A 27,049-nucleotide genomic window follows, 5' to 3' on the forward strand; every position below is an offset into this window, starting at 1 on the left:
GAGGTTCACTGTGGCCTGTTAGTATCCAGTATCATAAAAAGTAAACAAGCAAAAAAATAAAATAAAAAAAATTAAAAAAATAAAAACTTACCTGATGGTCTTGATCTCCACCGGAATCCCATACTCCCAAACCCTCAACGACCGATCATCCGACGTCGACATGAACCTCCTGCTATCATCGATAAACTCGAGCGTGTTAATTGCCCCCAGATGGTGATCATACTCCTGCACCGTCTCGTTCCCCGCCCTCGAATCATACTGCACAATCCGATTGTCACTCAACCCCGCCAAAAACTCATGCCCATTCTCCGACCCAGGATTAAACTTGACCACATGCGGCGTCTTGCCCACATTAAACCTCTGCACGCATTGCCCCGTCTCCGTATCCCACAACCTCACCTTCCTATCAAACCCCCCACTCAAAAACCTCCTCCCCGCCGCTCCCCCCGCCCTCACAAAGTCCAAATCCGTCACCGCCTTATTATGCCCCTTGTAACTCCTCAACACCTCCCGATTCCGATACACATCCCAAATCTTGACCAACCCATCCGCGCCCCCCGACAACCCGAGATGTGACGATCCAGGAAACAACCTAAGACTGGTAACCGCACTCCCACTGCCCTGCCTCCCATGCGGCCTCCAGACATGCACCACCTTTTTCGGAATAAAATTCGTGACACTTCCCACCTCCTTCGTCAAAGAAATATCCAAATCCTGGGGTACATGCAAATACCCCCGTCCCAAATAATCAAACTCCTCCCCCCCCTCAAAAACACTTGTCTCCTCCCCTTGCTTCTCCACCTCCTCCCTCCTTTGCAAATTAACCTCCGGCGCCCTGATCACAGTCCCACTCCCCACCACCTCCTCCTCAACCTCCTCCTCATCACTCCCCAACTCCCCCCCTTCTTCCACCTCCACCTCCTCCCACCTCGTATTCTTATATTTCGCCCACGGTCCCAAATAAGCTCCTTCCCCATCAGCAACCGTCGCACTCCCCTTCCCCTCCCGTTCCCTCTTCACCTCCCTCGCCATCTCCTTCATCCTCTTACTCCCAACAAACTCCCTCTCCGGCCCCCCATCCCGTTCCACCGCCCGGTGTTTCGCCCGAAAGGTATGCTCACTAATAAACGTCTCCTCCGCCCGCCCAGTGAGGACGTTTTTTCGCTTGTCCCCTACGCTCGGCTCATCGCTTCCTTTGAAGGGGTTCGCTGGACCGAGCTGTGGTCTCGCGAGGTCCGTCCCAGAATACGGCACCACCGCGTGGGCGGATTCAGCAGCGGTGTGGTTCCGGAGAATCAGTGCGTCGCGGACGGGGAGGTCGGGGGGGTATTCGTTGAAGTCGGCCATTTTCACGCGCTATGTTTGATGATTTTGATCGTTTGTAATTATCGAGAGATATCACGCGAAGTTGGGTAATCGTCAAGGATGGCGATGATGAGGACGGTTGGTCGGTCGCAAATTGATTTGTTGACCTTGGAAACAGCAAGTTGCATTGCGTTGCGCAGCAGCCAAAAATGCGATAAGATAAATTTCTGACAGGGGTGTCACTGTGGCGCGCCAGATGTTGGCCCATGCTTTCCCTAAGCACAGACCACATCAATTGATTGCTGGGTCCGTTCATCAGTGACATCAACGTCGCCGGAGCCGGCATAAAAAGACAATAAATCACAAGAGTGGAAACCAAATCATCAACAGAGAGGTCTAGTATATTAATAAAAACCCCGTAACATGTTTGTGTACAGAGAGGTATCCCCAACAAAACAAGAAACTCCGGCACCCAAACCAAACAAGCCCAGTTTACAGGAGAAACTCGTCGTGACCTTGACGCCATCCCATAGCCCAACCCCCTTCCCCCCCTTTCTTCATTTCCGTGACCCGCCATTCGTTCCATAGAGAGAGAGAGAGAGAGAGAGAGAGAGAGAGAGAGAGAGAGAGAGAGAGAGAGAGAGAGAGAGTGAGAGAGAGAGAGAGAGAGAGAGAGTTTGGTCAGGCGCACACACGTCTATGAGCTTCGCCTACTGATATCCAGATTTTCGTCCATAGCAAGGTATCGTGGCCATCTCCATGTGCAAATTTATATCATCATCGCCTGGCCTCCTCCCTAAAGCTTTCCCAAGCCAGTCGTTTCCACCATCATCTGCCACCACCATTCACATTAATCATGTCGCCATGTTTCCATTATCAACGCATAAAATTGGGCACTCGTCGCCCGCCTTGGCAAGATGGGGCATCGTAGTTCGAGTCCTTCCTTTGCCGCGAGTTGGCTGTTGTCATTCTCCACGTCCCGTCGTCGCTCGCATGCACGGTGAGGCGGTCCGAGGCGAATATCATAGCTGAGCTGCTTAGTGGGCCTCGTCCCGGATAAGCGCAACAATCATGCTGTAGAGGTAAAAGAAGAACAGGATGAGATGGAAATCCGAGCTTGGTAAACGATTCCTGTGTACATGTTAGCCCTGCAACTTCGAGACAGATAATTACCTTCAGATCTAACCTTCTTGTGGACGGACCGCTTGCGGAAGATTTCAGTGGCGTCCAGAAGATGGGTGTTGTCAAGAATCCTGCGTCATGTCAGCTAACGTTCACCCTGCAGCGCATAGCGCCATGTCATGCGGGCACTTACTTCTTGATGTTCCAGGCGAGAAGCGGCAGGTTCAAAATCAGAGGCACCCAATATCCGTTGATCAAAAACAAAAAGGTCATAAAAGCGTGGACGGCAAACTCGGGAAGGATGTAGGTGTTGAGGCGGTTGCAGAGGTCGGTAGGGTTGATGTAATCGCTGCGCAGACGCAACAATGTTAACAATTGACAATCCCATCATGTCGTAAGCGCCAGGCTGCAATCGAATATGACGTAGCCGCATCAGGCCAGCGAGTTGTGCCACAACAAGCCAGATAGCCCACATAGCGGCCTATTCGCCATATTGGACAGTCCTGGGGGGAGAGAGCGACGTACCATTCCAGATCGCTGTACATGATGGTGAAAAAGACTTGAAGGAAGAGGTTGACGGCATTTATAATGACCGCAAACAGGTAAAGCCACGCCTCGCCCGACATCTTGACGGTTGGTTTTTAGATATGACTTGTTGCTTATAGCAAGACAGACACTCGGTCGCAAAGTCCCAGACACGGATGGCGGGATGTGATGCGAGAGGGGGTCGCCACGAGGAGGTCGGGCGCGCAAGCTTGTGTGTGGATAGGTGGGTTGTGCGTGGAAGGTCGACGAAGAATGTCGTGACTAGCTCCGCTATCTGCCGATGTCGGTCGCTGGGTTGAGGGAGGCGTGAAGACGGTTGACGGAGATGTCGGACAAAGTGTTGAGTGGGCGCGGTGAGGAGCGCAGGTGTAGGAGAAAAGGAGGACACTTGTTGGTGCAGGTGAAAGAGGAAGTGGATGGGATCGAGAGGGCTGACGGTTGGTGGTCTCGGCAAGGAAAGCTGTGCCAAAATGATGAAAGCATCTGCCTCGAGGCTGGTTTTTGCAGCTGGTCCAAGCTTCTTCTCAGTGTAACCCAACCGCATCGGCTTGTGAGAGGTCCACCGAGTCAAGGTGGGGTACATGTCACCGTCGCTATCTGGATTTATTTTCTGCACACATGACAGTTTATCTTTCTCTTCCCCTCTCGAGAATGTTTATTTCATGGTTTTGCGAAAGTGTTTCTGGCACGGTCACAGTGTGTCTCTTCGGCAACATTTCCCGGTGCACAAAACAACAATGCTGTGTGGCACAGGCGCCACCTCATCGGGAAGCCTCCGCCCTATCTCCGATGGTACGCCTTGTTCAAACACTTTTGGGGGGCAGTGGTATTTCTACCTAAACTGACAATCATTACCTCAACAACCTTCCTTAAGAAGAAGCAGGCATGGCGACTGGCCCGCCAGGCGATGTTGGTGTACGAGCAGTCAAAACCTCAACACCGGTCTCCGTTACAAGTAGGGTGTGCTCTGCGAACTAGTTAGCTATCGAATCTTCCGTCATCTGTTGGAAAAGCTTACCAAACTGGGCAGTCTTCTTGCCGTCAATAGTAGTGCTGGTCCAGTTATCGGGCCAAGTGATATCCCTATACTTGCCCAGCGCGATCATAGGTTCAATGGTGAAGGTCATGCCGGGCTTGCACTCGCCAACAGCCTTGTTCTTGGCATAATGAGGAATGTTGGGAGGGCAGTGGAAGATACGGTTGATGCCGTGGCCAACATAAGTACGGATAACGCTGCAGTCCTTGCTCTTGGCATGGGCCTCGATCGTGTTGCCAAAGTCGCGGAAGAGAGTGCCGGGCTTGACCATCGCAATCGCCTTGTCCAGACACTCGCGCGCAGCCTCAACGACCCGGACAGTATCAGGATCGGCCTTGGCGCGGTCGCCTACGTAGTAGGTCTCGTTGAGATCGCCGTGGAAGCCTTCGTGGTAGAGAGTGACATCAAGGTTGACAATATCGCCATCAAGAAGAACGCGCTTATCGGGAATGCCGTGGCAAATAACCTCGTTGACTGATGTGCACACAGACTTGGGGAAGTGGTTGTAGTTCAAGGGCGACGGATAAGACTGCCTGCTTGTTAGTCAAGCCCGGAATCTCCACAGAGAAAAGGTCATACGTTGCGCTCAATGCAGGCCTTGTGAACAATCTCGTCAATCTCGTCGGTGGTGATGCCTGGCCTCAGGGCAGCAGCCGCGATATCCAAAACTTCTCTCGCCAGACGGCAGACCTTGCGCATGCCATCCTGCTCCTTGGCGTTGAGCTGCTCAATCTTGTTCGCCCTAACGAGAGATCGGCCAGCCTTGGGAATACCATCTTCGGCGTAATCGGGGTGAGGTATCGACTTGGGGACTTCGCGCTTGGGAGAAAGAGGATAAACTGGTCGGAGGGGTCCAGAGAAGCGGAAGGTTGGGAATGGGTTGTAGTAGCCGGTGTCTGGATCGGGTTTAGAAACCACCTTGGGTACGAACAAGTTTCGGGGGTCAAATATACTGGTCTCTGTCTTGTGCATGGACTTGTGTGTGGCCTGTTGAAAGAGAAAAAGGTCAGCACGTTGCGCTGTTGGAAATAGCTTCAGCATAAGCGGAGGGGGTAACTGCGCACCCAGTTCTTCTTGAAGCAGTCCTGCGAGCAGAAGAAGCTGTCCTTGATACCCAAGCTCAAGCACTTGGGGCACTGGAGGGAGCTGGCCTCATTTTCGCAGTCGACACCGAGGCACTTCTTCTTCGTTGGGGGTTCTTCGGCCATGGTGATGGTATCTTTTTTGCGGGGTCTTGCGAAGGAGGGGCAACCGAGATTTGCGATGAAGAGCGCTGAAAGAGTCGGGGATCGATAGTTTGTTGCTTGTGTTGATGCTGGAGAATATCCTACAGTATTCAACAGCGCCGAGCCGGCAAGATTCAAATCTGCGCTTCAGTCACAACAAACAACAATGGGGGGGGACCAGGACCAGGCAAAGAATTGTACTTTTCAGGGCGCACCCAGAACAGAGCTTGTGCAGGGCGCCGGGTTGACAAGGGTCCCGTCCAAAATCGCGTGGACGGGCCTGGATTCGTCGCCGCAAAAACGGCACCGTGGCGTCGGGTTGTGGCGGGAGTACCAGCCGGCAGCTTACATAAGTCTTAAACGCCCGCGTAGGCCCGCCGATGGTAGCCGGTGGAGTTGGCTCGGCATCTGTCAGCCCACTTCTTCCAATCATCTCAACCCGAATGAAACAACTGCTGGAATAACTCAAGTGTTTTTTGAGATATTTTGTTGCGGGCTGAGTCTGGAAAATGGAGAAGAAGCAGAAGATTGTGGTGATTGGGGCTGGGCCTGTCGGGTCACTGGCAGCTCTGTATGCTGCTAGCCGTGGAAATGACGTCGAAATCTACGAACTGCGGGGAGGTAAGCATGGGCTTTTTTCTACTGCTTTTGAAGCCATCACCGACCGTTCCACTTGCCCCTCATTCGCCGCTCTCACTTACACCCGACCTGGCGACACTCAAAATCAATTCAATTCTCCTGCTACTTGTTGATAGAGCACACCATTGACAATGACCATGACTAGACCTCCGTGACCCGTCGACGACGCCACTAAACTTCACAAAGTCCATCAACTTGGCCCTGTCAGAGCGTGGCTTGAATGCTATGCGCCACGCAGGCCAACCAAAGCTCATCGACCACGTCAAAGCTGCCACCATTCCCATGAGAGGCCGCATGATTCACGGAAAGAAACCAAATGGTCAACTTTATGAGGAAGCCCAAGACTATGATATCCATGGAAGGGTAGGCTGGCCTCACTTCCTTGTCTCCCATCTTATACTGACCTTTCTATCCAGGCAATCCTCGCCATTGACCGCGGTGGCCTCAACAAAAGACTGCTCGATAGCCTCGAAGAAATGCCCAACGTCACCTTCTTCTTCAATCACAAGCTTACAGGAGCCGACTTCAACAAGAACAAGGCATGGTTCGAGGTGAAAGGTGGAACTTCATCAGGGGAGAAAGGGCAGCGAGCCCGGGAAATTGAGATCGATTTCGACTTTATGATTGGTGCCGACGGCGCTCACTCGGCAGTCCGATATCACCTTATGAAGTACACACGCATGGACTATGAGCAACAGTACATCGACACGTTGTGGTGCGAGTTTCAGATCCAGCCCAAGGAAAACCCAAAAGATGATAGCTTGATGTCCAAGTTCCGGATATCGCCTAATTATCTGCACATCTGGCCAGGGAAGAAGTTTATGTTTATCGCCATTCCCAGCGACGTAAGATTAGCTCCCTTCCCTCCTCCCCCCTACATCATGCTAATCATCGCTTTTCAGGACGGCACCTTCACCTGCACCCTCTTCGCCCCCGCCGAATTCTACACCTTTCTCGAATCCGACCCCTCGGGCGCCCACATCCCCGGCTTTTTCGACACCTACTTCCCCGGCGTCACTGACCTCATCCCCCCCGCCCAATTGATCTCCTCCTTCCACTCCAACCCCCACCTCCCCCTCATCAGCATCAAATGCAAGCCCTACCACTACAGTTCCTCGGCTGTTGTCGTAGGCGACGCCGCTCACGCCATGGTCCCCTTTTACGGTCAGGGCATGAACGCCGGTCTGGAAGACGTCCGCATTCTGTTTGACATCCTAGACAAACACACACGAATGGACGAAGAAACTGTTGATCACGACCTTGCCTCGGCACGGGAAAGAGCATTGGATGAGTACTCCCGTGTTAGAGTGCAGGATGCTCACGCGATCAATGATTTGGCACTGCAGAATTATGTGGAGATGAGAGCCTCGGTTTTGAGTTTGAGTTATCGGTTTAGGAAGTGGCTGGAGGAGCAGCTGAGTGTTTGGTTGCCTGGGTTGGGGTGGCAGACGAAGTATTCGAGGGTGAGTTTTGGGAATGAGAGGTATAGTGAGGTTGTGAGGAAGAGTGAGCACCAGGGCAGGGTGCTGATGAGGGCGTTGACGGGGCTGTTGTTTGGGGCTTTGGGGGGGCCGTTGGTGGCGGTGGGGGTGGTGATGGCGGTTCGGTATCGGAGGGCGGTGGATGTGGGGTTGAGGGCGGCGATGGGGAATGTGGATAGTATGGTTGAGTATATGACTATGAATAGGTAGGGTGATGGTGGCGATGAGGATTTCTTCGTATATAGAGAATGGGAAGAGACACTTGAGCATGAAGAGTTAGATATATCTTACTGCTGTTGATGATGCCGATCAGGTCGATCAGTCGTTTCAGTTGTAGGGTAAGTGGTAGTGTTAGTGTTGCAGATGTTGAGGGTTCGCGCTGAAGCCGAGCGAGCAGGTGAGATTGCAGTTCTCATAGGACGGTTTTCTTCGCGTACACATGATTGCAGAAACAAAAAAAGCTTGCGGTTCCATTGATTCCATGTATTCTTTATACAACTAGTATCCTGAACCCGTTACACTCATTCTCGCTTTCAGATTCATCACTATCCGGCTCAACATAACCTCCACGGAATAATTTACCGTTTTGGGCATTTGTTCCCACCACTGGTTTCAATTCAGCCCTCAGTCGCTTTTTGGAAAAGTATACCCCACTCATGAACACCACAACGCCATTGCTGTCGTCATGAACCTCTGTCGCGAGATCACCTTTGCCGGAGGTCCATGAGCTCAACGGTGTCAGTGTCACCATGCCCGGAGCCGCAGCCCCGATGCCAATCTCGACAGTGGAAGAGTTGGAGAACATAACGACAACGCCACTTCGAGTCGTGGTATACGTCTTGTTCACAACCCAGATTCCATGTTGTTCGACGATCTTCCTGTGCCGCCTTAACATCTCGACCCTGTTCTCTTTGACCCATTTCAAGGTAGCCGACTCGTCACAGACACGGTGTCTCAAGACAGGATTTTGGATCGTGAGAACCGCACCTTCGTCCTTCTCACAGATGAACACCATCTTGGGTGACGGTGAGATTGGCGATAATATGCTGGGAGCGCGTGGTTAGACCTCAAAGGTCAATAGGTATTATGCAAAGCAGGGGTGGGGGGCATCCTACTTGGCCGCGACTTCACCGCCTAACTCACGGGAGATCACGGATCTGGACTTTTTCGGCCCCCATATCCAAGCTAGATGGCTTCTCATGCCTGCTTGAGACAAGTTCATCATCGGGTGCTGTCCGTCCTCTCGAGGTGACAAGGTCTTTCCCAGCGGTAAGGTCAACAATGAAATGCCAGTCACCGTTCGAGTCGAAGTATCCGCAGCAGCCGGGATACAGTTCATCAGTGGTAAATTTCTTATATAGTGCCCATCCGTAGGGGTGGTCCTGTAGAAGGCGGGCATAAACACGATCGAGTCGTGAGTTGTTTGACATAATGCTGACCTTGTCACCGCCTGACAGGAAGGGGACAGAACACAGGTGGGAAAGAAACCTTTCGTCTGCACTGAGGGTAAGATTAGTGAATTGATCAACGAAAGTTTTTTTTTGATTTTTTTGGATGGATGGATCTCGAGACATTCCAATGCTTTCGGAATCTGGCTTCCTTTTTCAAGTCGTGCCCAATGTGGAGCAGGGGGCAATTGCACTGCCACAGCGGCTCTTTGCCTCAGCGATCTCGGGCTGCGTAAACAACGATCATTGGCTCAAAGCTGTGGCTATGGCTGCTGTAATCTGTCTGCTGTTCGAGACATGACCGCTGCGTAGCTGGCGCTGGTGTTGCGTCAGCACACAGAATACGTAGACTCCGTTTGTGTCACGGGTGCACAAGACTGACTCTATCAATCCCCAGAATGAATGAGCGACGAATGAGCTGAGGCCAAACACATAAAACGCCTTTCTAGATAACGATAGGTTATAGGTATGAATGGGAATACACATCGCCCCAATGTCATGAACGCCTTTCGTGCACAGCTTCAAGCACCAAAGTGTACATATGGAACCCACAATGCCTTCTCTCGCGATGACCCCTGGCACAACTCAAGGTTCCTATCTCCCCTCGTCCCTCCACGTCCGGCTTCCTCCTCTTGCTGGACCCACTCATCTCTCAAAGCAACGACCGCACAGTGAAGCGCAATTCTAACCGAGACATCGTCCAGCTCTGTTGTTTCCAGAGATGTATACACCTTCTTGGTCATGTCGACACATAACTGGTCATCGACGTCCCAGAGCGTGGCGATGATATGTCGAAACCCGGCAACTTGGAATGCGGCAGCGAGATGTAGCTCATCCGTCGCAGTCTCATTCCCTACACGGCCTGTACCGCAAGCGGACAAGTAGGCCAGGAACGGAGAGTTGGAGTTGAGCGCGGTCTCGACCAGCTCGTTAATGGCCAGCTCGTCGCCGCTGTCGAGGATTAGAGCGCTTCCGAAGGGATCTTGCTTGTCGGCTTTACCATGTCCTATAAAGTGTAAGATGCAGCATGACTTGAGTCTCTTGACTATATCATGAACGCCGTGGTATCGCGGGAAGTCATGACAGTGGTACACCTGACAAACTGCCTTGGCCTCATCTTCGGCGTGGTGGAGAGCCTGCTGACCCGGTGGCCTCGGTGCGGAAACTATGAGGGCCTTTTGCGACCGCAGTGTGCCAGCTAGGTGGTCACGACGCTGTTGTCTGGTGCGGATGAGAACGTTGACGGACAGGCTGTACGAGGACACAACCATGTCAAGGGCTGTCGCGGAATTCCGGCGGAGATGATGGCCGCAGCGTGCAAGGGAAATCCGATCAGTGAGCCGGTGGGAATCCACCAAATGTGTGGCATAGAGCCTGAGTTGCCAGTGCCAGCGGGGGGACCATGGTAGCCGAGGTAGTCCAACACAGGTAGGACGATGGTGTCCCAGAGCCAGCTGAGCGTCTCGACCGACTGTGGATCTGAGCTGCGGGCTTGGATGGATTGGATATCGAGGTTGGGCAGTTCAAGACTTGATATTTTGTCCGCCTGAATCACCAATGCGTCGCAGCGGTGCGACGTAACATTTAGTGTAACAATTGGTCCATCCTTTGCCGCATGCAGCATATCAGTCTCGGTTGCATGGCTCATGAAGCCCTCAAACATTGGCTTCTTGCGAATCGACTCAATCGCTCTGGTCAGCTTGTCCTCGTAGATCCGGCGGGCATATTGAGACCTAAGCCCGACACGCTACCTGTGATTTTTGATATCTTCCACTGCCCTCAAGCGCGCGCCATGGCACTGTTTTCGTCAAGAAAAGCGCGGCTTTTGGTGAATTGTTCTACCAGCTCAGGAGTAGACTCGCTCAAACTGGAAATGTCACCTCCGCGTGGATTGAGGAGTGAGCTTGACAGTACCGCTCGACCCGTCTCGAGTAGGGTCATGGCATAGGATGCGCCCTTATCGAAATGGAGAGCAGACGCTGCCGAATCTGAGCCGATGCCGAGAGCTTGACTAAGAATGCGCTGCTTGTCCTGGGTATTGAGAGAGTATGAGATCGATACTGGTACGAGATTGGCACAAGTTTCAACTGCAGCCTCCGCACGATCGCGATCGCAGCTGTCGAATACGCCCGGCAGCGACAGAAATTCCCTCCCAGCTAGGATTCGGACCTGGGCAAGAGCCCACCTTTGCGTCAAGGTGGTGAAGAACAGGTCTTGTGCCTGCCGAAGACTTTTTCCATCGCGGAGACGATGGAACCTAAAAAGGTGAACACGCGCAAGATTGTAGAGGAGGGTTCTGGGCTTGTGTTGATTGCACCCTCCAGTAACTCAATGGCTTCATCGGTTTCTTGGCGCTGTCGGTTGGAGGTCGTACAACCATTGTCCACCAGCAGAGCTGCCAAGTTGTTCATGGCACACCTGGTCACTTCCTCGCTATGGCGGCCTGGGTGTTGTCCAAGCGCACGGGTTGCCAGTTGCACTGCTTCCGCTAAGTCCCCGCGATCACCTTCCCCGGAACATCGATCACCTAACAATGCGGCCAGATTGTTATGACGGCCTGGAAGGTCGTCGGAGGTGTCCGTGTTTTTGATGACTTCGCGCATCAGAACAATAGCCTCGTCGATATCGTCCTTGTTGCCGAGACGGAGGTATCTGTCCCCGAGATAGTTCGCGAGATTGGTTCGAAACCTGGATAGCAGGGAGGATGGCGCTCCTATCTCGGTATGGGTGCCCCAAGCGTTGTCCTCCTTATCGGAAATTTGCAGTGAGTGCATCTGTTCGTCTGAAAAAACGGTCATGGCGCCGTTCATCGCGGACATTGCGTGCTCAATGGCCTCGTTGAGATCTTTGATCGATCCGGTCCGTAGATACATCTCATTGAGCAGAACACCTGCCACGTCTAACCACTGACGGCGAAGATCGTAAGGGAGGACGCCGTCTGACTTTTCAAGTGCGGCAGTATTGGCATTTTTGAGGTTGTGGAATTGATACCGGCCATTTGGCTCTGCAAACCCGGCTTCAATGCCTTGTGAAAATAAAACGGGAATGGGAATAAGACATCCCTCCAGTCCAAAAGAGATATGTAGCGCATAAGCGGCATGTAGCCCATCAACGGTAGTACGTAACCCATAAACGGCTTCCAGTGCATTGACCATGTGCTCAACACTTCGTAAACGTAAATGTGGAAGGTAATTCGTGCGGGGTCGCGACGGAGAACCAGTGCTTGCTTGAAAGGGTGTTGAACTGGAACAATGCACTACTCTCAAGCTGGAACCTAAAACGGTTCGAGCGCCTGAAGTCTGCGGCTGGAAGGTGGCACCAGGCTGGGCCGAGCCTATTGGTATGCGCATTTTAGGTGTCTCTTGGTCCTCGGGTCTTTGGCGCAGCTTTTCGGCTTGGAGTTCTGGCCGAAGTAGGGATCACCTCATGCAGTCGAGAGGGGGAAGAGTACATTTATGAGAACTCACGAGTCCCGTCAAGAGACTAGAATCCGCCCGACGGCATGGAGCAGCCTAATATAGGTACCTAAGGGACTCTCTAACAAATCAAAACATTCAAACATCGGTTGGGTGTGGATGAATGGCAGCACCTGGCATTGGGCGCTTGGTGGACGGGACTGAATATTCAGCTGAAACCACGGTCGTCGGGCACTCGCGCATGATAGGTTTGTGTAGTTACCTTAAGCGCTGCTCAACTGACAGGCACTTGTATAAAAAGGCGCTGGCCTCTGCAGAGCAGAAGCTGTGTTCCTTGACTTCTTTCATCTCGCACGTACTTCTATCCTTTTTTTTACATGTTATATCAGAACCTTCCATCCCAGACCACGTGTTCCTCGCAGCCATTCTTTCACATGGGCAACCCTGCAGAATAGCAGCGCTTTGCTCTGCTCGTCGGGATCGATTCATACCCAGAAAGCCACTGCCCAGAACTCGGCGCAGTCAAAATGCAACGCCTCGCTCCACGACCTTCAAGGTTATGTCAATGATGTCCATCTGTGGAAGGATCTGCTTCAGAAGAAATTCATGTTCGATAATATCCGAACCCTGACTACAAGCTCAGGGAATGCTACTCAGCTTCCCACTTATTCCAACATTAAGGACGAGTTCAGTGACATACACGCCAATACCAAACCTGGAGATATCTTTTTCTTTTTTTTTTCGCCGGTCACGGCGGACTCCTTCGCGCAGTAGCTCAATCACCGCCTGGAAGGCACTACGATCCATCCCTCCTCACAGCCGACTACTGCACCGGAAAGCGCGCTATAAGAGGGTGGCAGCTCAACAGCTGGCTGGAAAGCCTACACAAGAAGCAAGTTCGGGTGGTTGTTTGTCTCGACAGCTGCTATTCTGGCGGATCATGGCGGAACGGGCATCAAGGGCGCACTCCATTGAGCTTGAATCAAGACATGGACGTCTTCCCTCCCGATACCATCCATGAGAAGCAAGCGACCTCGTCGGTAAGCCGCAACACAGAACTCGACACGTCTTGGTCGATCAATCCCGATGGCTTCACCTTGATGGCTGCTTGCGATAGCGACCAACTGGCTCAAGAGACGAAGGGGTCGGATGGAAAAATGTATGGTGCATTCACATACCACCTCATGGACGTTCTCAAGAATACGCAACCCAACGCTACACTTCCATCTTACAGGCTGCTTTGTGACCAGATCCCTGAAGCTCTATCAGGCAGCGGCCTTGACCAGAAGCAGACTCCTGGAGTTTACGGGCGAGACAGACTTGCTTTCTTGGGGAATCACGAAGCTTTTGGGTTTGCCCCGCTCGTCTCTGTCATGGAACAAGACGAAATCATCGTCCCAATGGGTCGGCTCCACGCGGTCTACCCAGGTACCGAGTTCAGACTTTGTTTCCCCTGGGACAATAATGTTGTCCGGGTCACCGCGGTTGAAGAATTGGTGTGCCGTGCGAGGCTGTAGAACGGTTACAGGCCACGTTACGCTATCGTTTAACCGCTGCAAGACACTCGCCTTAGCGCTCGGCTTTCCGGGACTTCGGATTGCTTCAGGGGGCCGAGTTCCGTTCCGGCAACCGTGGTCCCTAAGCACTGCTGATTTAAGCTATTGTATTGCCTCTAAGGCCCTATAATATACAGGGCTTAGATACACTGTAAAATCCACAAACAAAAGCTGTATTTTAACATTATATATTACTGAAGTATTTATTTATATTAATTAATTCTTTTATATATATAAACTTACTAGTTTTCTAGATTATTAGCTTTTACAAATAATCCTATCCTGGATCATTGACTCTTAGGAATAATCCCGCGCTGGATCATTGACTTTTGGCAATGATCCCACAGGTAAGGCCTTTCCCCGTCCTGATAAGTTCTACTAACGATTAGCTGTGCGTGTCGTACCCCGCACACGGTCCGTTCTGCTTGTTGGCTTAACTGTGACATTAAGGTCTATATTCCCACGGAAAAAATACACAGGAATATAGGGCTGTATCGAATAATTAAAGAAAATAAACTAAGCGGTTATACTTACTACAAAGTAAAGTTATGACCCCTAGGTTAGACTATATTTTAGGGGTATCTTTATATGTATAATTAGCCATTACCCCCCTTATCGTATGTCTAGCTATTCAATCAACCTTTATAACTATTGGGGCATCTGTGGAGTTGGATTTGGAATGAATAGGGCCGTCAAGGCGTTTGGGAACTACCCTGAGTACCCGACAGTATTTTAGGAAAAGTAAAAAGCCGACTCACAGAAAGGACATATTGGTTATGTGGACCGAGGCATAAACAGAGGGATGGAGACTACTTTCGAGAACTCAAGGGCCGATAGGTACCTAGGGATAACAACTGCGAAGCCTAGACAACCCGGGCAAAGAAACACTAGAGTGGTACTAAGAATAACGTTCCCACTAAGCAATAATTACGGCCCTCACCACAGTCTCTTTTCCCTCCCAAGCCCCTTTCTCTATCCTCCCAACAGCCACTCTCTCCGCCACAGTTTCCCCCTCATCCAACCACTTGATCCACATGACATTATAAAACTCATAAAGACCCTTGTTCCTCGCCTCTGGCCAAAGCGGAAGTGACCACTCATCAAACACATCAGCAAGGGGATGCAGCACCAACTCCTTCTCTTTTGCCTTGCGCGCTGTCAACTCTTCCATCAACGGCACCGGGAAAGGGAAGCTCAAGTCTCGCTGGAGCATGTCGAGGCGTTCTTCCTTTTCGGTTTGAGCAGACCCGGGTGACTGAGGCTGCAGCTCCACTTGTCCTCTCGAGAGCTCGATGAGGTCGACGGGGTTGGTGGGGATGTGGTGGCGGATGTCTGATTCCGACGTGTTGAGTCTGAGATGTCCGGCGAGGTTTCCTGACTGGTCTAGAAGGGCAAGGATGGCGCAGTTACCTGCGAAAGCATGGTAGGCTTTGGGGTGGAGGGTCCAGGTGGTGTGTTTGGATGTGCAGTGAAGGTAGCGTGATCGTTGGGCGACGGCTGGTTGTGGCTGGTGAGGACGGGGAAGGGGGATTGGGCGGGAGAAAACGGTGTCGGGTATAGATGGGTGGATATAATGGCCGTCTGACTCTTTCCAATTTTCGCTATCAGGGATATGTGTACGAGTCTCGAGGGAAGAAGCGGGATGCCGAGGACTGTCCTTTGTTTCAGAGTGTTCCCAGTGAACTGTTGGAAACACTTGCCATCCACCCTCATGTTGCGAAGTGGCAAGGTAGCTCCAGCCTGCTGCCCAGCTCTCGCTTTGTACATTACCTCGATAGGTCAACCAGCTCCAAGACGGTAATACCTCTTCTCCCATTTGGACCTGGTTCGAAGGATGGCGTTTCTCCATTGGCGAATAAGGTTGCCATAAAAGAGCAGCATCAAAGAAACAGCCCCCAGGTAAACCACTGATCAGTCCGCCGGGGAATGTTGCTGCGAAATGATTTCCCGCACCAGAAAACGCGTCATGGACATCTTCAGCGAATGTTAAGAATCTTGGGGCAAAAAGTGCTGAGAGCCGAGCAAAGCGATGAAAGCTGGGCCAATGGTCTAGCCTTGAGAAAAGAAGTGTGTTGGTTGGAATGGAGCTCAGACGCTGTTGATGTTCATGCAAAGACACACACAGGCATTCCCTAGTTCTTATCAGCCAGATCTTTCGGCCACTCTCAGAGTTCAGAGAACCCACCAGTTTACCGTATTGTTATGAAACACCACACTCCTCTTACTGAACAAGTACTCCTGGAAGGTCCACCCCCTCTGGAACCACACCGTCCGCAACAAGTCAATAGAATGAGAGTTCATCACCTCCCTATTATTCACCGGCCGTCTCCAAGGCGTATTTCCCTCCTCCTTTCTCTTTCCAATCAACCCCACCCCAGGCGCCAACGTCAACAACGCCCCCCACCACGACCCCTTTCTACTCCTCTGCAAAGGCCTCGAACTAAGCGGTCCACTAGCATCCGCGCTCTGCGCCGCAACAAGTGTAAAATACGCACCCTCATAAATCCCTGCCATACCCATCAACTGCCTCCCCTTCTCCTCCAAATCATCCTGCACAATACACAACCTGTCCACCCAGAGATATCCCACCCCCAACTCCCCAACAAGCCTCACCGCATCAGCTATCGTCCTCGGCAACCCCCCCACCTTATCCAACCCCCCAACCTGTCTCAACTGCTCCAAATTCCCCTTGACCAAACAAATCGACCCAGTGTCACAGCCTGGACCCCACACATAGCTCAGCGCTACATACTTCCCCTTCTTATAAGCAACAACACACCTCCGTTTAACATCCACCACCCAAGCAGGTTTCGATCTCTGTTTCCGACTCTGGGAATGGCACCAATGACTCCCGTCACACTCCCCCAGCCATCCTTCAATCACGGCAACATCTATCGGTCTCGACAGCGAATCCGCCGGCCTCCATGCCCCGTCAAGCGGGGAATCGTCCGTCTTTTCAATGTAGGGCAGGAAGGGGACCAGGTGAGGGGTCACACCGTGGTAAGGCATGTTTTTGTTTAGGAACTCGGGCATGCCATCTTTTTCTTTTCAGGATCCAGGCAAGAGATGGAAGACAGGAAAAGAAAATCAGATTGTATAAAAGGTGTCAGGAGAAAATATGAGAACCTCGGCTGAAGAGGGCGAAAAGAAGCGGGGGGTTCGGAAGAATCGCAGCTGAGTCGGGCGAGTTTGGTTAGGCAGATTTTGTGCTAAAAGGTTATGCATGCATAGGTGGTGGCTGAAAAGGGGCTAGAGTTGGTGAGCTTATGCAGTGAACGTTGCACAACCCTATGCAGGCCTGAGTCTTTGTGCGTTGCTTTGTTCTACACGTCCTACGCATCATTCCACTTTTGTGCATACAACCCCTTTTCGTCCCTGTTATCGGTCACAAAGCCAATAAACACAATGAGCATCAATATTTACACTTTCTCATAACTATTTACACGAATCATCCCCCCTTCGAGCTGCACCTAGTTCAAGCACTGGGAATACCACTGGTTAGAAGCACGGCACGTCCCCTGGCTGCAGCACGTTGGCCCGTTCCACCCGCTGCCACCGCACTGTCCCCAAAGAGCCGCGCAGTTGCCGCCCGGGTTGCTGGGTTGAGTGGGCTGAGGCGTGACGGGAGTGGTAGGGTTGGTGGGAGTGGTGCCGCCGCCGGACTGGTTCAGCCTCGCGCGGACAAAGGTGAGGGCTTGCTGTCCGTACTTGGTGCCGTAGGCCTGGTGAGCCTGCTGGTCATTGCCGGTGCAGCAGTAGGGGTCGACGCTGTCGCAGTAGTTTTGGATCTTGCTGGCCGAGTTGGAGCCACAGACGTAGCCGCGGGCGCGGGCGGCGAACTGGTTTCCACGTTAGCAACCACTCTTGTTTCGTGAATCGGGATAAAACTTACACCCTGAGCTTGGCATGTGCCGACGTTGTAAGAAAGACCAGCAACATATCTGGGAGAGCCCATAAAGATGGCCGCCTTGACCTGGTTGAGCGCGCTGGCGGAGATGGGAGGGGTGGTGGTGTTGATGTTGGAGCCAGCATCCGGCCCACCGCAGACGGCGTTGTCCATGATCTGACCACCTTGGGAGTAGCCAACCAAGACGAACTGAGTGTTGGGGCAGCGGGTGTGGAAGTTGTTCACAGCCGTGGCGACGGCGTTGGTGCCTTGACGAGCAGACTCGCCATACTGTACACCGCCGCAACTGGCCTGACCGCCGCAAGCAGGATACTGGATCGCCTCGCTGGTGGCACCGGGGAAGGCCTGCAGAATGAGGTTGACAACCTGACCGGCGGTGCCGAAGCCGGGAGCGACAGTGGTCTCACGGGCACCGAAGACGTGGATCTGGGGGCATTGGCGCTTGGCGAGAACAGCCGCCTCGGCTTCCTCAACGTCAATAGGGGAACCACTGACGACCAGGGAGTGGGCGAGCAGGAGGAGAAAGGCGTTCTTTGGTGATGGCCACATGGTGATTGTTTGTTCCGGTAGTTGACCGGGATGTTGTTTTCCAGCTGCAGATTATTCAGGAATAAATCAGATGTAGACGAGGCAAGCCGTCCCTTTTATACTCCAAGCGGCCATGTCAGGGGGAGGAAACAAGCACCACGATCTGCATTGACTTCCCTAAACATATTGCCGGTCCCCATCGCGACTGATACCATGACGCACACCCTCCACGACCCTTGGTAGCATTCCGTTGCTCCGCCGAGCTCGCGTACGGAGTTTATCGTGCTGGTAAAAGTCGTCGAGTTGTATTCCTCTGCCAATTTGTCCCAAGAAACAACCCGTGACGCCGGTCGTCCCACCAATCGAGAATATTTCGAGAAGTATTAGTGTGTTATGCGGCCAGCCTGCCAGCGGAGTGTGGATCCACAGTGGTAGCAGACGAGGTTACATCCCAGGAGAATACCCGCGAAGAACTGTTCTGGAGCATACACCTTGTTAGCCTCATAGATCCGCTTTCCCAATTTCGTTAGACTGCCGCTCGTGAAAGCTTGGTCCTGGTACCCGGTTGTGTGTTGCGGTGGCTTGTTTCCCGCCCAAGGGAATGCGGGGGGTCACATCGCAAGAGGAGGGCCAGAGGTTTCGACTTTAACACATTTAGCCTGAAATCGTCAGGCCCCGGCTGCCGGCAACGTCTGCCACGGGGCCATCGGGCTGCTGCCACGCATTGGACCCGCTATCACATTTCAGGACACGGACGAATATCCGTATGATCAGATTGGGCTGGTGAGATGTCGGTCTTGTCCGAGACGGCGATGTCTTGAAAGGCCCAAGTCAAGACCCTGCACTTCAACCATGTTGTCCATGCTCATCTTGTCTCATCAACCTCAAACAATGGCAAAATATCCGCAAATCCGAAGCGGATGCCTCTCCGTTCATGAAGCCGAGCAAGGAACAAATTCCAACATGATGATACTGGGTTGAGGAGCCTTTGAATGGGCGTAGTATGATAGGGACATTGCTTCCGTGCAAGACGCACACAAGATCACCGGCCTGGGAACCTCGGGGGCACATCCCCAATGGCCGTCTTGTGCCTGAAAAGGAACCATTCCTTGGATCAAATACCTAATCTCACCAAATGAGCCGAGGATGTGATGACTGTCGTCCCAGTTGACCCTAAACCACTCCAGTTTCGGTTCAAAATTGCTTTGTTGAATCTCAGAGGCTGTCCACAAGTTTTCCAGTATCCATTCTAGAGTGTTGAATGTAGATGTCCGTTTCCCTAGCTGCTCTGCCAAAAAGCCACCGAGCCCCGAAAAGTCTGTCGGGTAGGTCGGCTGAGTTCTGGCCCAAGCTGATATGAGTATGACCAACATTGTTCGATACCCTTTGAAGAATACGACGTCACTGAGTGGCGTGGTAAAGTCACACTAAAGTACGCGCGTGAGAGTAAGAAGGGGTGGGATTCTGCTGTTGTGTGTCCGGTATTGAGAGACAAACTTGACGATGAAGCGCAAAGGGCTGTCGAAATAGCGGAACTGTTTAACGGCAACGAACGCTCGGGGTTACTGGAATCGGGCAAAGGCAGCAAAGCACATCGGTGATCTGTTGAACCATCCGACCAAAGACTTTCAAGCAGTCGTCGGCTAGGCCGGGTAAGACAGGAACAGGCCCAAAACCTTGGTCAGCGTTACCAAGCAGCCATGGGGGAGTACCAAGGGGCTTTTTCGCTATGCCGGAAAAGTGGGGAACCCATGTTGGACAGCCAGCTGGGTAGTCAAAGAAGCCGATACCTGCCATGAAGAGAAACTTGAGTTCACAGAAATTGGGGGTCTGGTGTGTTTGAGACTGGTAGTCTTGTCCATGTCCTTACCCACTCCGTCCATGGGCCATACTGTGGCTTGCCATGCGTGCAATCCGGGTTGATAGCCAGGCCGGTTACACCAAGCATGCCGTTGACATAGTCTTTCTCATTTGTGGCCTGGAGCTTGGCAGCGGCGTAGGCAAGGTCATAGACTGTCATTCTTGCATTCTCGGTTGGGCCTGGTTGTTGTGAGGTGTCGGCAAAGGTAAGCCTCCTGTTTCGTGCGTGTTGGATGGTGTATACCTTCTCCCGACGGGGTGGAGTCTTGAAGATGGTCCTCCAAATCCTCCGGTGGAAGAAGGTCGGGGCATGACCGCAGCACCACCGGTCAATTTGGCGGACAGCATCGGCAATGTGTTCCAGCATTGAGTATGGTGTAGCTGCAAGCGGGCAGGCCAGCAACAAGCGGTCTGCGAGCACCGCTTCCTGAAAGATCGATATCTGATACCAATAAGGCAAATCCAGCAAAAGCCACACGGCAGACCAGATGGTGTTTCCTGGACCGGGGGCGGGATGTTCCGTGTCGGTCGGGTCTAGGTCGCAGAGATGAGAAAATAGAAAGCTAAGCCAAGCCAAGTCTTTTTCTGTATTTGTCCCTCCCATTCGCCAGCGGGCCTCATTTCGGACATGGTCTTGAACCATGGACCGAGGCCAACGATGCACTCGAGTGCCTTGGCTACACGATCCGGGTCAGTTGTGCCTAACCAGCCGATGGCGAGTTCGGCTGATGCGTAGAGGGTGGCCACAGTTGAACCTGTGAGGCGCGTTTGGCATTATCACTTTGGTCGATGCCGATGCCATCAGCCCAGAGCCCGAGCGTGGCGGGGTCCCTGTCGCGAAATTCGGCTTGCCAATGTGTCGTGACAGGCTTCAAGGCCGCATGGAGAGCTTGAAGTGATGTTGACTTGGACACCGTTGACGAGAATGGGATCAGTCACAGACAATGCAGTGAACGAAGACACATCTTGGACCAAGGCAACTGTGTCGAGGTGGCAATTGAGTCGGCCTTCAACCTCACCCGCAATCCTCAAGAGCCGTATTTCCTTTCGAGAGGGGTCAAGAGGCTGGTTAACGTCGTGGCGGGCGGCATCCATGGTTCTGGCAAGCACGCAGCTGCCTGATGTCGCTCGCCTTCCAGGTTGAGGATATCAATTACCCCGCAAAATTCCAAGGCAGCTGCGATCAGCCGTGTTCAGTTGCACTCAGCCTTGCACAAGCATGAACAGCCAATCAGAAATATTGGCGACATTTTGCCACTTTTACACCTGGGAGACTTGAATCAATAGTTCATATCATGGCGTCAAGTGAGTCGAATACGAGTCGCTAACTTGACAAACAGCCCATACTATTACAAGTACGCACCCGTTTCGTGAAGGCTGTCATGAGATTTCAACCATGGTGTCTGGTTGGCTACACGATAGAATGCACCACCCATTAAATATTTTTGAAAGTTGAGCGGTTCAAGTATTTCAAGACGTGGACCAATATTCTACTCTTAGTGACTTGGTCTGAGGCATCAGTCAGGTTATCTTACTCGGAGCGTGACATTCTAGTGATGTGACAGTCTGGTGGTGATGGTGTTGTCAATATTGACGCAGGCCAAGCCCCGTATTTTCCACCCACAGAACGTTGAAAGCGGGATAAGCACGGAAAGATTCCAACGGCATGGCTTTCAGCCCTAACGTTGCTTTGGTGGAGTTGATTGGCCGGTGCGGCATGGGGATGCCGTATGCGGCCAACAGGCGCAGTGAGCAGAGTTGAATACGAGATCAGGTGACGCGCTGGCCAATGGCAAGGTGAAGGGCTAAATCGTGTTACCCATCCTATCCACCAACGACGACGTCTGGGTCAGGACATATGAAGATCACCTGGTAGTATATAATAGTCAGCCAACGGCCACTTCCACTTCAACTTCAGCTCTGCTCTGTTCTCAAGAGCCACACTGAAAGTCACGAGTCTTGATCCAATCACGACAAAAATTTAACCACAACAATGAAATCAATACTCTTCCTTCTCTCCTCCATCTCCCTAGCCGCTTCAGCCTGCGCCCAAGGAAAGGACTACTTCTTCCACTATGTGGCCGGCAACTCTGTGATTAACGGGCAGCGCCTCCGCGGCAACTTCTCCATCCCATATGTTTCTCCTGGCGTCTCTCACGCACCGTACAACCCATCCGACCACTTCAACCGCATCCATCTGAACACTTCCCTCACATCAACGGCACCCAAGGTGCTCCTGGTTGTGCCGACCAACCCCCATCCTCCTCCTGTACCTGGATACTATGGCTTGTCCAATGCGGAAGGTTTTGATTCGGCCTATCGGCTGGTGTACTCTTATCGGCCGGAGGAGGCGGGCAACGGCTTTGTGTACCGGAATTGGAGGACGAATGGGAATTTCCTGAGGTTTGACATTGGTGGTGCGAGTGATGATGGGTATCGGTGGATTGCTGTCCGGGAGGTGACACAGGCCGGGAATGAGAGATGGGTGCCATGGTGGGTGAAGCCGACGGTGGCGAACTTTGCGACTTTGGAGGGTTGGGAGTACGATATTGCCGAGCTGGAGTTGGTGGAGGCGACGGGGCCGGTGAACTCACTCGCGCCTGGGGGGGTGCAGGAGTAGGCGAATCATGAATTGATGATGACAAGGGGGGAGGGTGGTGGATTTCATCGCACAAATGATACCAGATAACAGCCATGATGAATATTCGAAAGTAAATAGACTTAACCGTTGGTATGACACTGTTTTTGCCCCCCCCTTTTTTTGATGGGATTCAGGGATGCGTGCCTCGGCTCCCATTGCTGCCTGAATCCAGCCCAGCAAAATCGGTCTTTAGCGCCTGTCCTCTCCACCACTGCCTTAAAGCAGGGATTCTCTTTCATCTTTATAAACAACAACACTACCTCCCGCCCACAAGAACGTCGCCTTTTCCAATCCAACATCAACTCTCACAACCAAACTCTCCATTGTTTGGTCCTGTCCATCATCATCAAAATGCCCCCCAAAACGACCCTCACAATGGCCTCCATCACCGCCTCACTCACCCCGCAGGACCTCGCCAATGCGAGCGAAATCTCCTCCCTCCTCCTCAAAATCTACCAAACCCTCATCTACATGCAATACCTCCCCGCAAAATCCCTCCACCCGGGCCCCCACGATCTCACTCGCCTCCTCCCCCTGTTCGAAAAGCTCCAATTGACACCCCAAATCATTTACCTCTACACCGTCCTGCCCTACGTCTCTTCCAAAGGCCACGACTTCTACCATGGCGGGTACTTTGCCGACTTTCGCAGCAAGCGCGACGTCAAAGACGCCAGAAACACATTCTACGCCGAGGACCGCCGGGAGCAGATGCGCCCTTGGATGACGCCGCTTAGCTTGTGCTGTAACCACTCGGCCGTGCTGTTTTATGATTTCAGGCGGCATCGGATAGGCATTTTTAGTCAGTGCGATGACTGGAGTAAGGATAAGGCGCTGAGGGCGAGGCATGGGGATATAAAGTTGGGATTGACGCCGGTGGAGGACTTGGAGGTCGAGTCTGATTCTGAGCCCAGTAGTGAGGATGGGGGGAGTGAGCGGGATAGTGATGATGAAACGAGGTCGAGGAAGAAGATGAAGAAACATTATCATCCGTGGTTGGGGTGCGGGAGCCAGGGGAGGAATGTGTGGGATGATATGCCTTCGAGGCCAGCAGGGGATGTGCTGAGGGATATACTCAGGGAGTATGAGACTTTGGAGGAGGTACCGTGGGTGTATGAGCATGGGTCGAGCCGAGACTGGCCGACGGGGTTGAAGCAGTTGTTCTTCAAGTATGGTTGGCCGGGCAAACAATTTGCGAACAATGTCGAGGCGTTTGAGCTGGACAAGATGCGGCTTGCGGCAATGGGGACTCTCAGGAGGCGCGCGAAGGACATATGTGAGCAGGTCAAGCAAGCGAAGGAAAGGGTGGAGGAGAGGAATGGGCCCGACTTTCTGCTTTTGAGGCGACAGATTGCTATGGCCGAGACACCAGACGAAGAATGGATTGCGAGGTATCAACTTTGGCGGAAGGAGCAAATCATCGAGCAATCAAAAAAGGAGCTGGAAGAGGCAGAGGCAACGAGGGACCGGCGGTTTCCATCTGGGCACAAGCTTAGCATGTTTAGCCAGAAGCCGGAGGATTGGATCCTGTGGGAGGTGCAAAAATGGAGGCAGGATATTGCCCGCGAGGAGGAGCACCTCCAGTCTGCCGTGGAGCAGGCCGAGATGTTCGCAGCTGGTCTCCTCGGCAATGAAGCCAATCTGGAATACATCAAAGACAACCTCGAAAAAAGACAGAACAACTTGGAGCTCCTCCGCAAGGTCTTGGAAATGAGTAAGGAGGACGCGGAGAGGCTATGCCCTGGGATGGAGGAGCTCCCAGTCGAGGATGAAAGCGCCAACACTGCCAGCTTCCACAACCGAGCCTATGCCATTGGTTGCCATGAGAAAGCGATTGACGAGATAAAAGGCTTCATGGCTACCGTGCCGATACATTGTACCAAAACAATACAGCTTCTGCAGGGAGAGATTGAAAATCACCGCGAGGACATCAAACGCAGCAATAAATGGTGGGACGGACACGAAGAGGCCATAAGGAATTTCGAAAAGAGGAAGGAGGCCCTTGCTGTTATGAAGGCCAAGCAGAAGACGGAAGGTTGAGAAACGGTCGCAACAAAGATAGTCTTGGAAAGGCAAATAAACGAGTCAAATGTTGTTTCATCCCGTGTGCCCCTCGCTTTGTATGCTATGCTCATGTAAGAGCCAGAGAGCCGCCTGCCAATGCTACCATGCAAGGACGCCAAAAGCCTAGCCAAAAATGCGTCAACTTGGGTTCGTATTTCCAATTTTCATGACGAAGTGCCGGGTTTCTTGGCATAAACAACATAGCTACTCCACGGTCAGTGTCTCATTTCATCAAGGCCACATGATGCCGACTTACTAGGGCACCCAACTGTGCATGTTGCGGTCCACCACTTCATTTCTTGCCCTGGCCATCAAGACCTGAAAGTAAGTCTCGTCACCGCCAAGGATGTCCTTGTAGCCCCGTGCAAAGACATTCATGATGCCATCCCTGTAGTGTGTCAACTCCAGGGCGCCAATCCTCTTGAGTCTCTCATCCTTTGGCCAGGGGTTGGTTGGAATCTTGTACATCTTTTGCACAATATCCTCGTATCCCTCCTCTTCCAGATACTTTGTCCAGCTCAAAGGCTCCATCCCTGAGACGCCAACCTTGGCGGACATGTCGAAAAAGATCTGCGCCGTCTCCAGGTAGGCGCTATCCTTGGGCAGAGTGTCATCGTCGGATGAGAACAGTGGGACGGATGCGCCAAGCTGGAGGTATGCCCCCGGCTTGAGCGCCCTCTTGGCCTGGCGAAAGAGCCTCGGCCAGTCCCGGATGGCCATGATTAGTTCCCTTGCGTGGATGAAGTCAAACTTGTTCTCCCCCCAAAGCCAGTCGTTCTCGATGTCGTCGATCTCAAAACTGAGGTTGGGAGGGATGAGGTTCGGTTGGGTAGGCGCGAGATCGACGCCGATGACCTCGGCCGACGGAAACATGTCTGCCACCTCGATGGCCCAGATGCCAGAGCCCGTGCCAAGGTCGAGAATCTTTTGCGGGTCAGAAGGCACGGGGCAAATGAATAGGCGGTTGCCAAGGAGGAGGGTGAACTTGTAGTGTTGGAGATCATTGCGGTCCAGCTGTGCAGGGCGTCAGCGATTTGTCAGAAGGAACATGCAGATACCACCGGCAGAGCAAAAATACCTCCTCATCGTCAATGGGAAGCCATTGTTTGTGCATGCCGTATGCAGCATAAAGCCTCCCATTTTCCTCAACGCCGCGCCGAATGTCAGATGCGATGGAGCTCAAATACCGTGTCGATGTTGATTCCGCATATCCCTCATCGTCTGTCCACCGGTCGGGCTCGATGCTGTCGTTATCGGTGTCGGTGGCAGTGGGTGCCGAGAGACTCTCATTGAGCGAGGGCGCAATGCCGGGCTCGTCAAAGTCGCACTGTTGTTCGTTGGTATCGGTCTTGTCTGTCGCGAGGTGCTTGCCCTTGTCTTGGCGTTGATCGTCGCCGGAGCCGAAGCCGGCTGGGTCGTCGTCATGATCTCTGTAGGGCATTTTGATGGCAATCGCAACGACGAAGAAAGGATGAAAGGATCATCATGATGCGTGTCAGATGGAAAAGCAGAAAGGTGGGGAAGAGAGTAAATGGCAGGTGTCCCAAAGGGCCAAAGGGGCGCTGAGATTTCCTGTGGCTTGCCTGGACCTTGGGAATCCCGACCAACTGGGTCCTTTGTTTTCCTGCCGTGTTCTGTGCCGGAGTCTTGAGGGTGGGTGACATGCAGCTTTTTTCGCATCCTGTGCTGGGTAGGTCTTTGTCCAGCCGTTCGCTGACTGGCGGCTGTTCCGGGTTCCAATCCATCGGGACACATCGCCCCGGTCCTGTTTGTCCCTCGGCTGGTAGGTGTGTCGCTGATCCACGGCTCGCTAATGTGGTCGGGTCGAGTTTGTTCTTTTTTCTTTTCTGTTTCGTTCTCCGTGATGTTGCAGAAACAGACCATCTAAGCCGAACCGCCCCCGCCAGCATGTGCCTCCCTGGCACTGCAATAATAGCAGCGAACTGACCAATGAGAAGGGCCGAGATGCACAACCCCAACCCCCCTCGTTTGTGTAACCAGGGCAGAGATATGTCCGGTCGCTGCTATTCAGTCCCTAACAGGTATGGACGACCCGACAGTCTGGCTCCCGGGGCCGACGGGATGTTGGAATTTTCATGACTTCCATCAGCCAATTCCACTGTGTTGCTCTTAATCTGTGGTGTGTAACAGTCTATCTGCTCTCCTCCCTGCGACCCCCGCATTCTCGACGACCACGGCCCCTCAGTTGAACCCCCGCACCAATCGCAAGAGTATCATGGGCGGTTGGTACTTTTGTTCGATATTCTGTCCTCCTGC

At 52.6% G+C, this 27,049-nt stretch overlaps 13 protein-coding genes across 13 annotated transcripts; 3 read left to right on the forward strand and 10 right to left on the reverse strand.

The window, feature by feature from the left end:
- Positions 1–87: 87 nt before the first annotated feature.
- PODANS_5_12240 (uncharacterized protein) lies at positions 88–1,347 on the reverse strand (the record flags this gene model as incomplete). The annotated part of the gene is made up of 1 exon (XM_001904455.1): positions 88–1,347. The coding sequence occupies one exon, from the start codon at positions 1,345–1,347 to the stop codon at positions 88–90; it is 1,260 nt and encodes a 419-aa protein (XP_001904490.1).
- An 834-nt stretch (positions 1,348–2,181) lies between these two features.
- Positions 2,182–3,053, reverse strand: PODANS_5_12250 (uncharacterized protein; the record flags this gene model as incomplete). The annotated part of the gene is made up of 4 exons (XM_001904456.1): positions 2,182–2,436; positions 2,492–2,558; positions 2,621–2,776; positions 2,953–3,053. The coding sequence occupies 4 exons, from the start codon at positions 3,051–3,053 to the stop codon at positions 2,182–2,184; spliced, it is 579 nt and encodes a 192-aa protein (XP_001904491.1).
- Positions 3,054–3,842: 789 nt separating this feature from the next.
- On the reverse strand, positions 3,843–5,217 carry PODANS_5_12260 (uncharacterized protein; the record flags this gene model as incomplete). The annotated part of the gene is made up of 5 exons (XM_001904457.1): positions 3,843–3,940; positions 3,992–4,538; positions 4,589–4,905; positions 4,963–4,996; positions 5,074–5,217. The coding sequence occupies 5 exons, from the start codon at positions 5,215–5,217 to the stop codon at positions 3,843–3,845; spliced, it is 1,140 nt and encodes a 379-aa protein (XP_001904492.1).
- Positions 5,218–5,744: 527 nt separating this feature from the next.
- PODANS_5_12270 (uncharacterized protein) lies at positions 5,745–7,565 on the forward strand (the record flags this gene model as incomplete). The annotated part of the gene is made up of 4 exons (XM_001904458.1): positions 5,745–5,856; positions 6,020–6,237; positions 6,291–6,719; positions 6,777–7,565. 4 exons carry the CDS (start codon positions 5,745–5,747, stop codon positions 7,563–7,565), a joined length of 1,548 nt encoding a protein of 515 aa, XP_001904493.1.
- Positions 7,566–7,845: 280 nt separating this feature from the next.
- PODANS_5_12280 (uncharacterized protein) lies at positions 7,846–8,754 on the reverse strand (the record flags this gene model as incomplete). Its single annotated transcript, XM_001904459.1, has 2 exons — positions 7,846–8,401; positions 8,471–8,754. The coding sequence occupies 2 exons, from the start codon at positions 8,752–8,754 to the stop codon at positions 7,846–7,848; spliced, it is 840 nt and encodes a 279-aa protein (XP_001904494.1).
- Positions 8,755–9,324: 570 nt separating this feature from the next.
- Positions 9,325–10,550, reverse strand: PODANS_5_12290 (uncharacterized protein; the record flags this gene model as incomplete). The annotated part of the gene is made up of 2 exons (XM_001904460.1): positions 9,325–10,001; positions 10,061–10,550. Coding segments are annotated over 2 exons (1,167 nt in total), but the record flags the coding sequence as incomplete, so codon positions are not given.
- Positions 10,551–10,995: 445 nt separating this feature from the next.
- On the reverse strand, positions 10,996–12,153 carry PODANS_5_12300 (uncharacterized protein; the record flags this gene model as incomplete). Its single annotated transcript, XM_001904461.1, has 1 exon — positions 10,996–12,153. One exon carries the CDS (start codon positions 12,151–12,153, stop codon positions 10,996–10,998), a length of 1,158 nt encoding a protein of 385 aa, XP_001904496.1.
- Positions 12,154–14,691: 2,538 nt separating this feature from the next.
- Positions 14,692–15,624, reverse strand: PODANS_5_12310 (uncharacterized protein; the record flags this gene model as incomplete). The annotated part of the gene is made up of 1 exon (XM_001904462.1): positions 14,692–15,624. One exon carries the CDS (start codon positions 15,622–15,624, stop codon positions 14,692–14,694), a length of 933 nt encoding a protein of 310 aa, XP_001904497.1.
- A 323-nt stretch (positions 15,625–15,947) lies between these two features.
- On the reverse strand, positions 15,948–16,808 carry PODANS_5_12320 (uncharacterized protein; the record flags this gene model as incomplete). Its single annotated transcript, XM_001904463.1, has 1 exon — positions 15,948–16,808. One exon carries the CDS (start codon positions 16,806–16,808, stop codon positions 15,948–15,950), a length of 861 nt encoding a protein of 286 aa, XP_001904498.1.
- Positions 16,809–17,245: 437 nt separating this feature from the next.
- PODANS_5_12330 (uncharacterized protein) lies at positions 17,246–18,231 on the reverse strand (the record flags this gene model as incomplete). Its single annotated transcript, XM_001904464.1, has 2 exons — positions 17,246–17,614; positions 17,668–18,231. The coding sequence occupies 2 exons, from the start codon at positions 18,229–18,231 to the stop codon at positions 17,246–17,248; spliced, it is 933 nt and encodes a 310-aa protein (XP_001904499.1).
- A 3,832-nt stretch (positions 18,232–22,063) lies between these two features.
- On the forward strand, positions 22,064–22,690 carry PODANS_5_12340 (uncharacterized protein; the record flags this gene model as incomplete). The annotated part of the gene is made up of 1 exon (XM_001904465.1): positions 22,064–22,690. The coding sequence occupies one exon, from the start codon at positions 22,064–22,066 to the stop codon at positions 22,688–22,690; it is 627 nt and encodes a 208-aa protein (XP_001904500.1).
- Positions 22,691–22,834: 144 nt separating this feature from the next.
- Positions 22,835–24,748, forward strand: PODANS_5_12350 (uncharacterized protein; the record flags this gene model as incomplete). The annotated part of the gene is made up of 1 exon (XM_001904466.1): positions 22,835–24,748. One exon carries the CDS (start codon positions 22,835–22,837, stop codon positions 24,746–24,748), a length of 1,914 nt encoding a protein of 637 aa, XP_001904501.1.
- A 188-nt stretch (positions 24,749–24,936) lies between these two features.
- On the reverse strand, positions 24,937–26,213 carry PODANS_5_12360 (uncharacterized protein; the record flags this gene model as incomplete). Its single annotated transcript, XM_001904467.1, has 3 exons — positions 24,937–24,979; positions 25,029–25,786; positions 25,851–26,213. The coding sequence occupies 3 exons, from the start codon at positions 26,211–26,213 to the stop codon at positions 24,937–24,939; spliced, it is 1,164 nt and encodes a 387-aa protein (XP_001904502.1).
- Between the last annotated feature and the right edge of the window lie 836 nt (positions 26,214–27,049).

Source organism: Podospora anserina, chromosome 5 (genome assembly GCF_000226545.1).
Source record: "Podospora anserina S mat+ genomic DNA chromosome 5, supercontig 7".
In the NCBI taxonomy this organism is placed as follows: Eukaryota; Fungi; Ascomycota; class Sordariomycetes; order Sordariales; family Podosporaceae; genus Podospora; species Podospora anserina.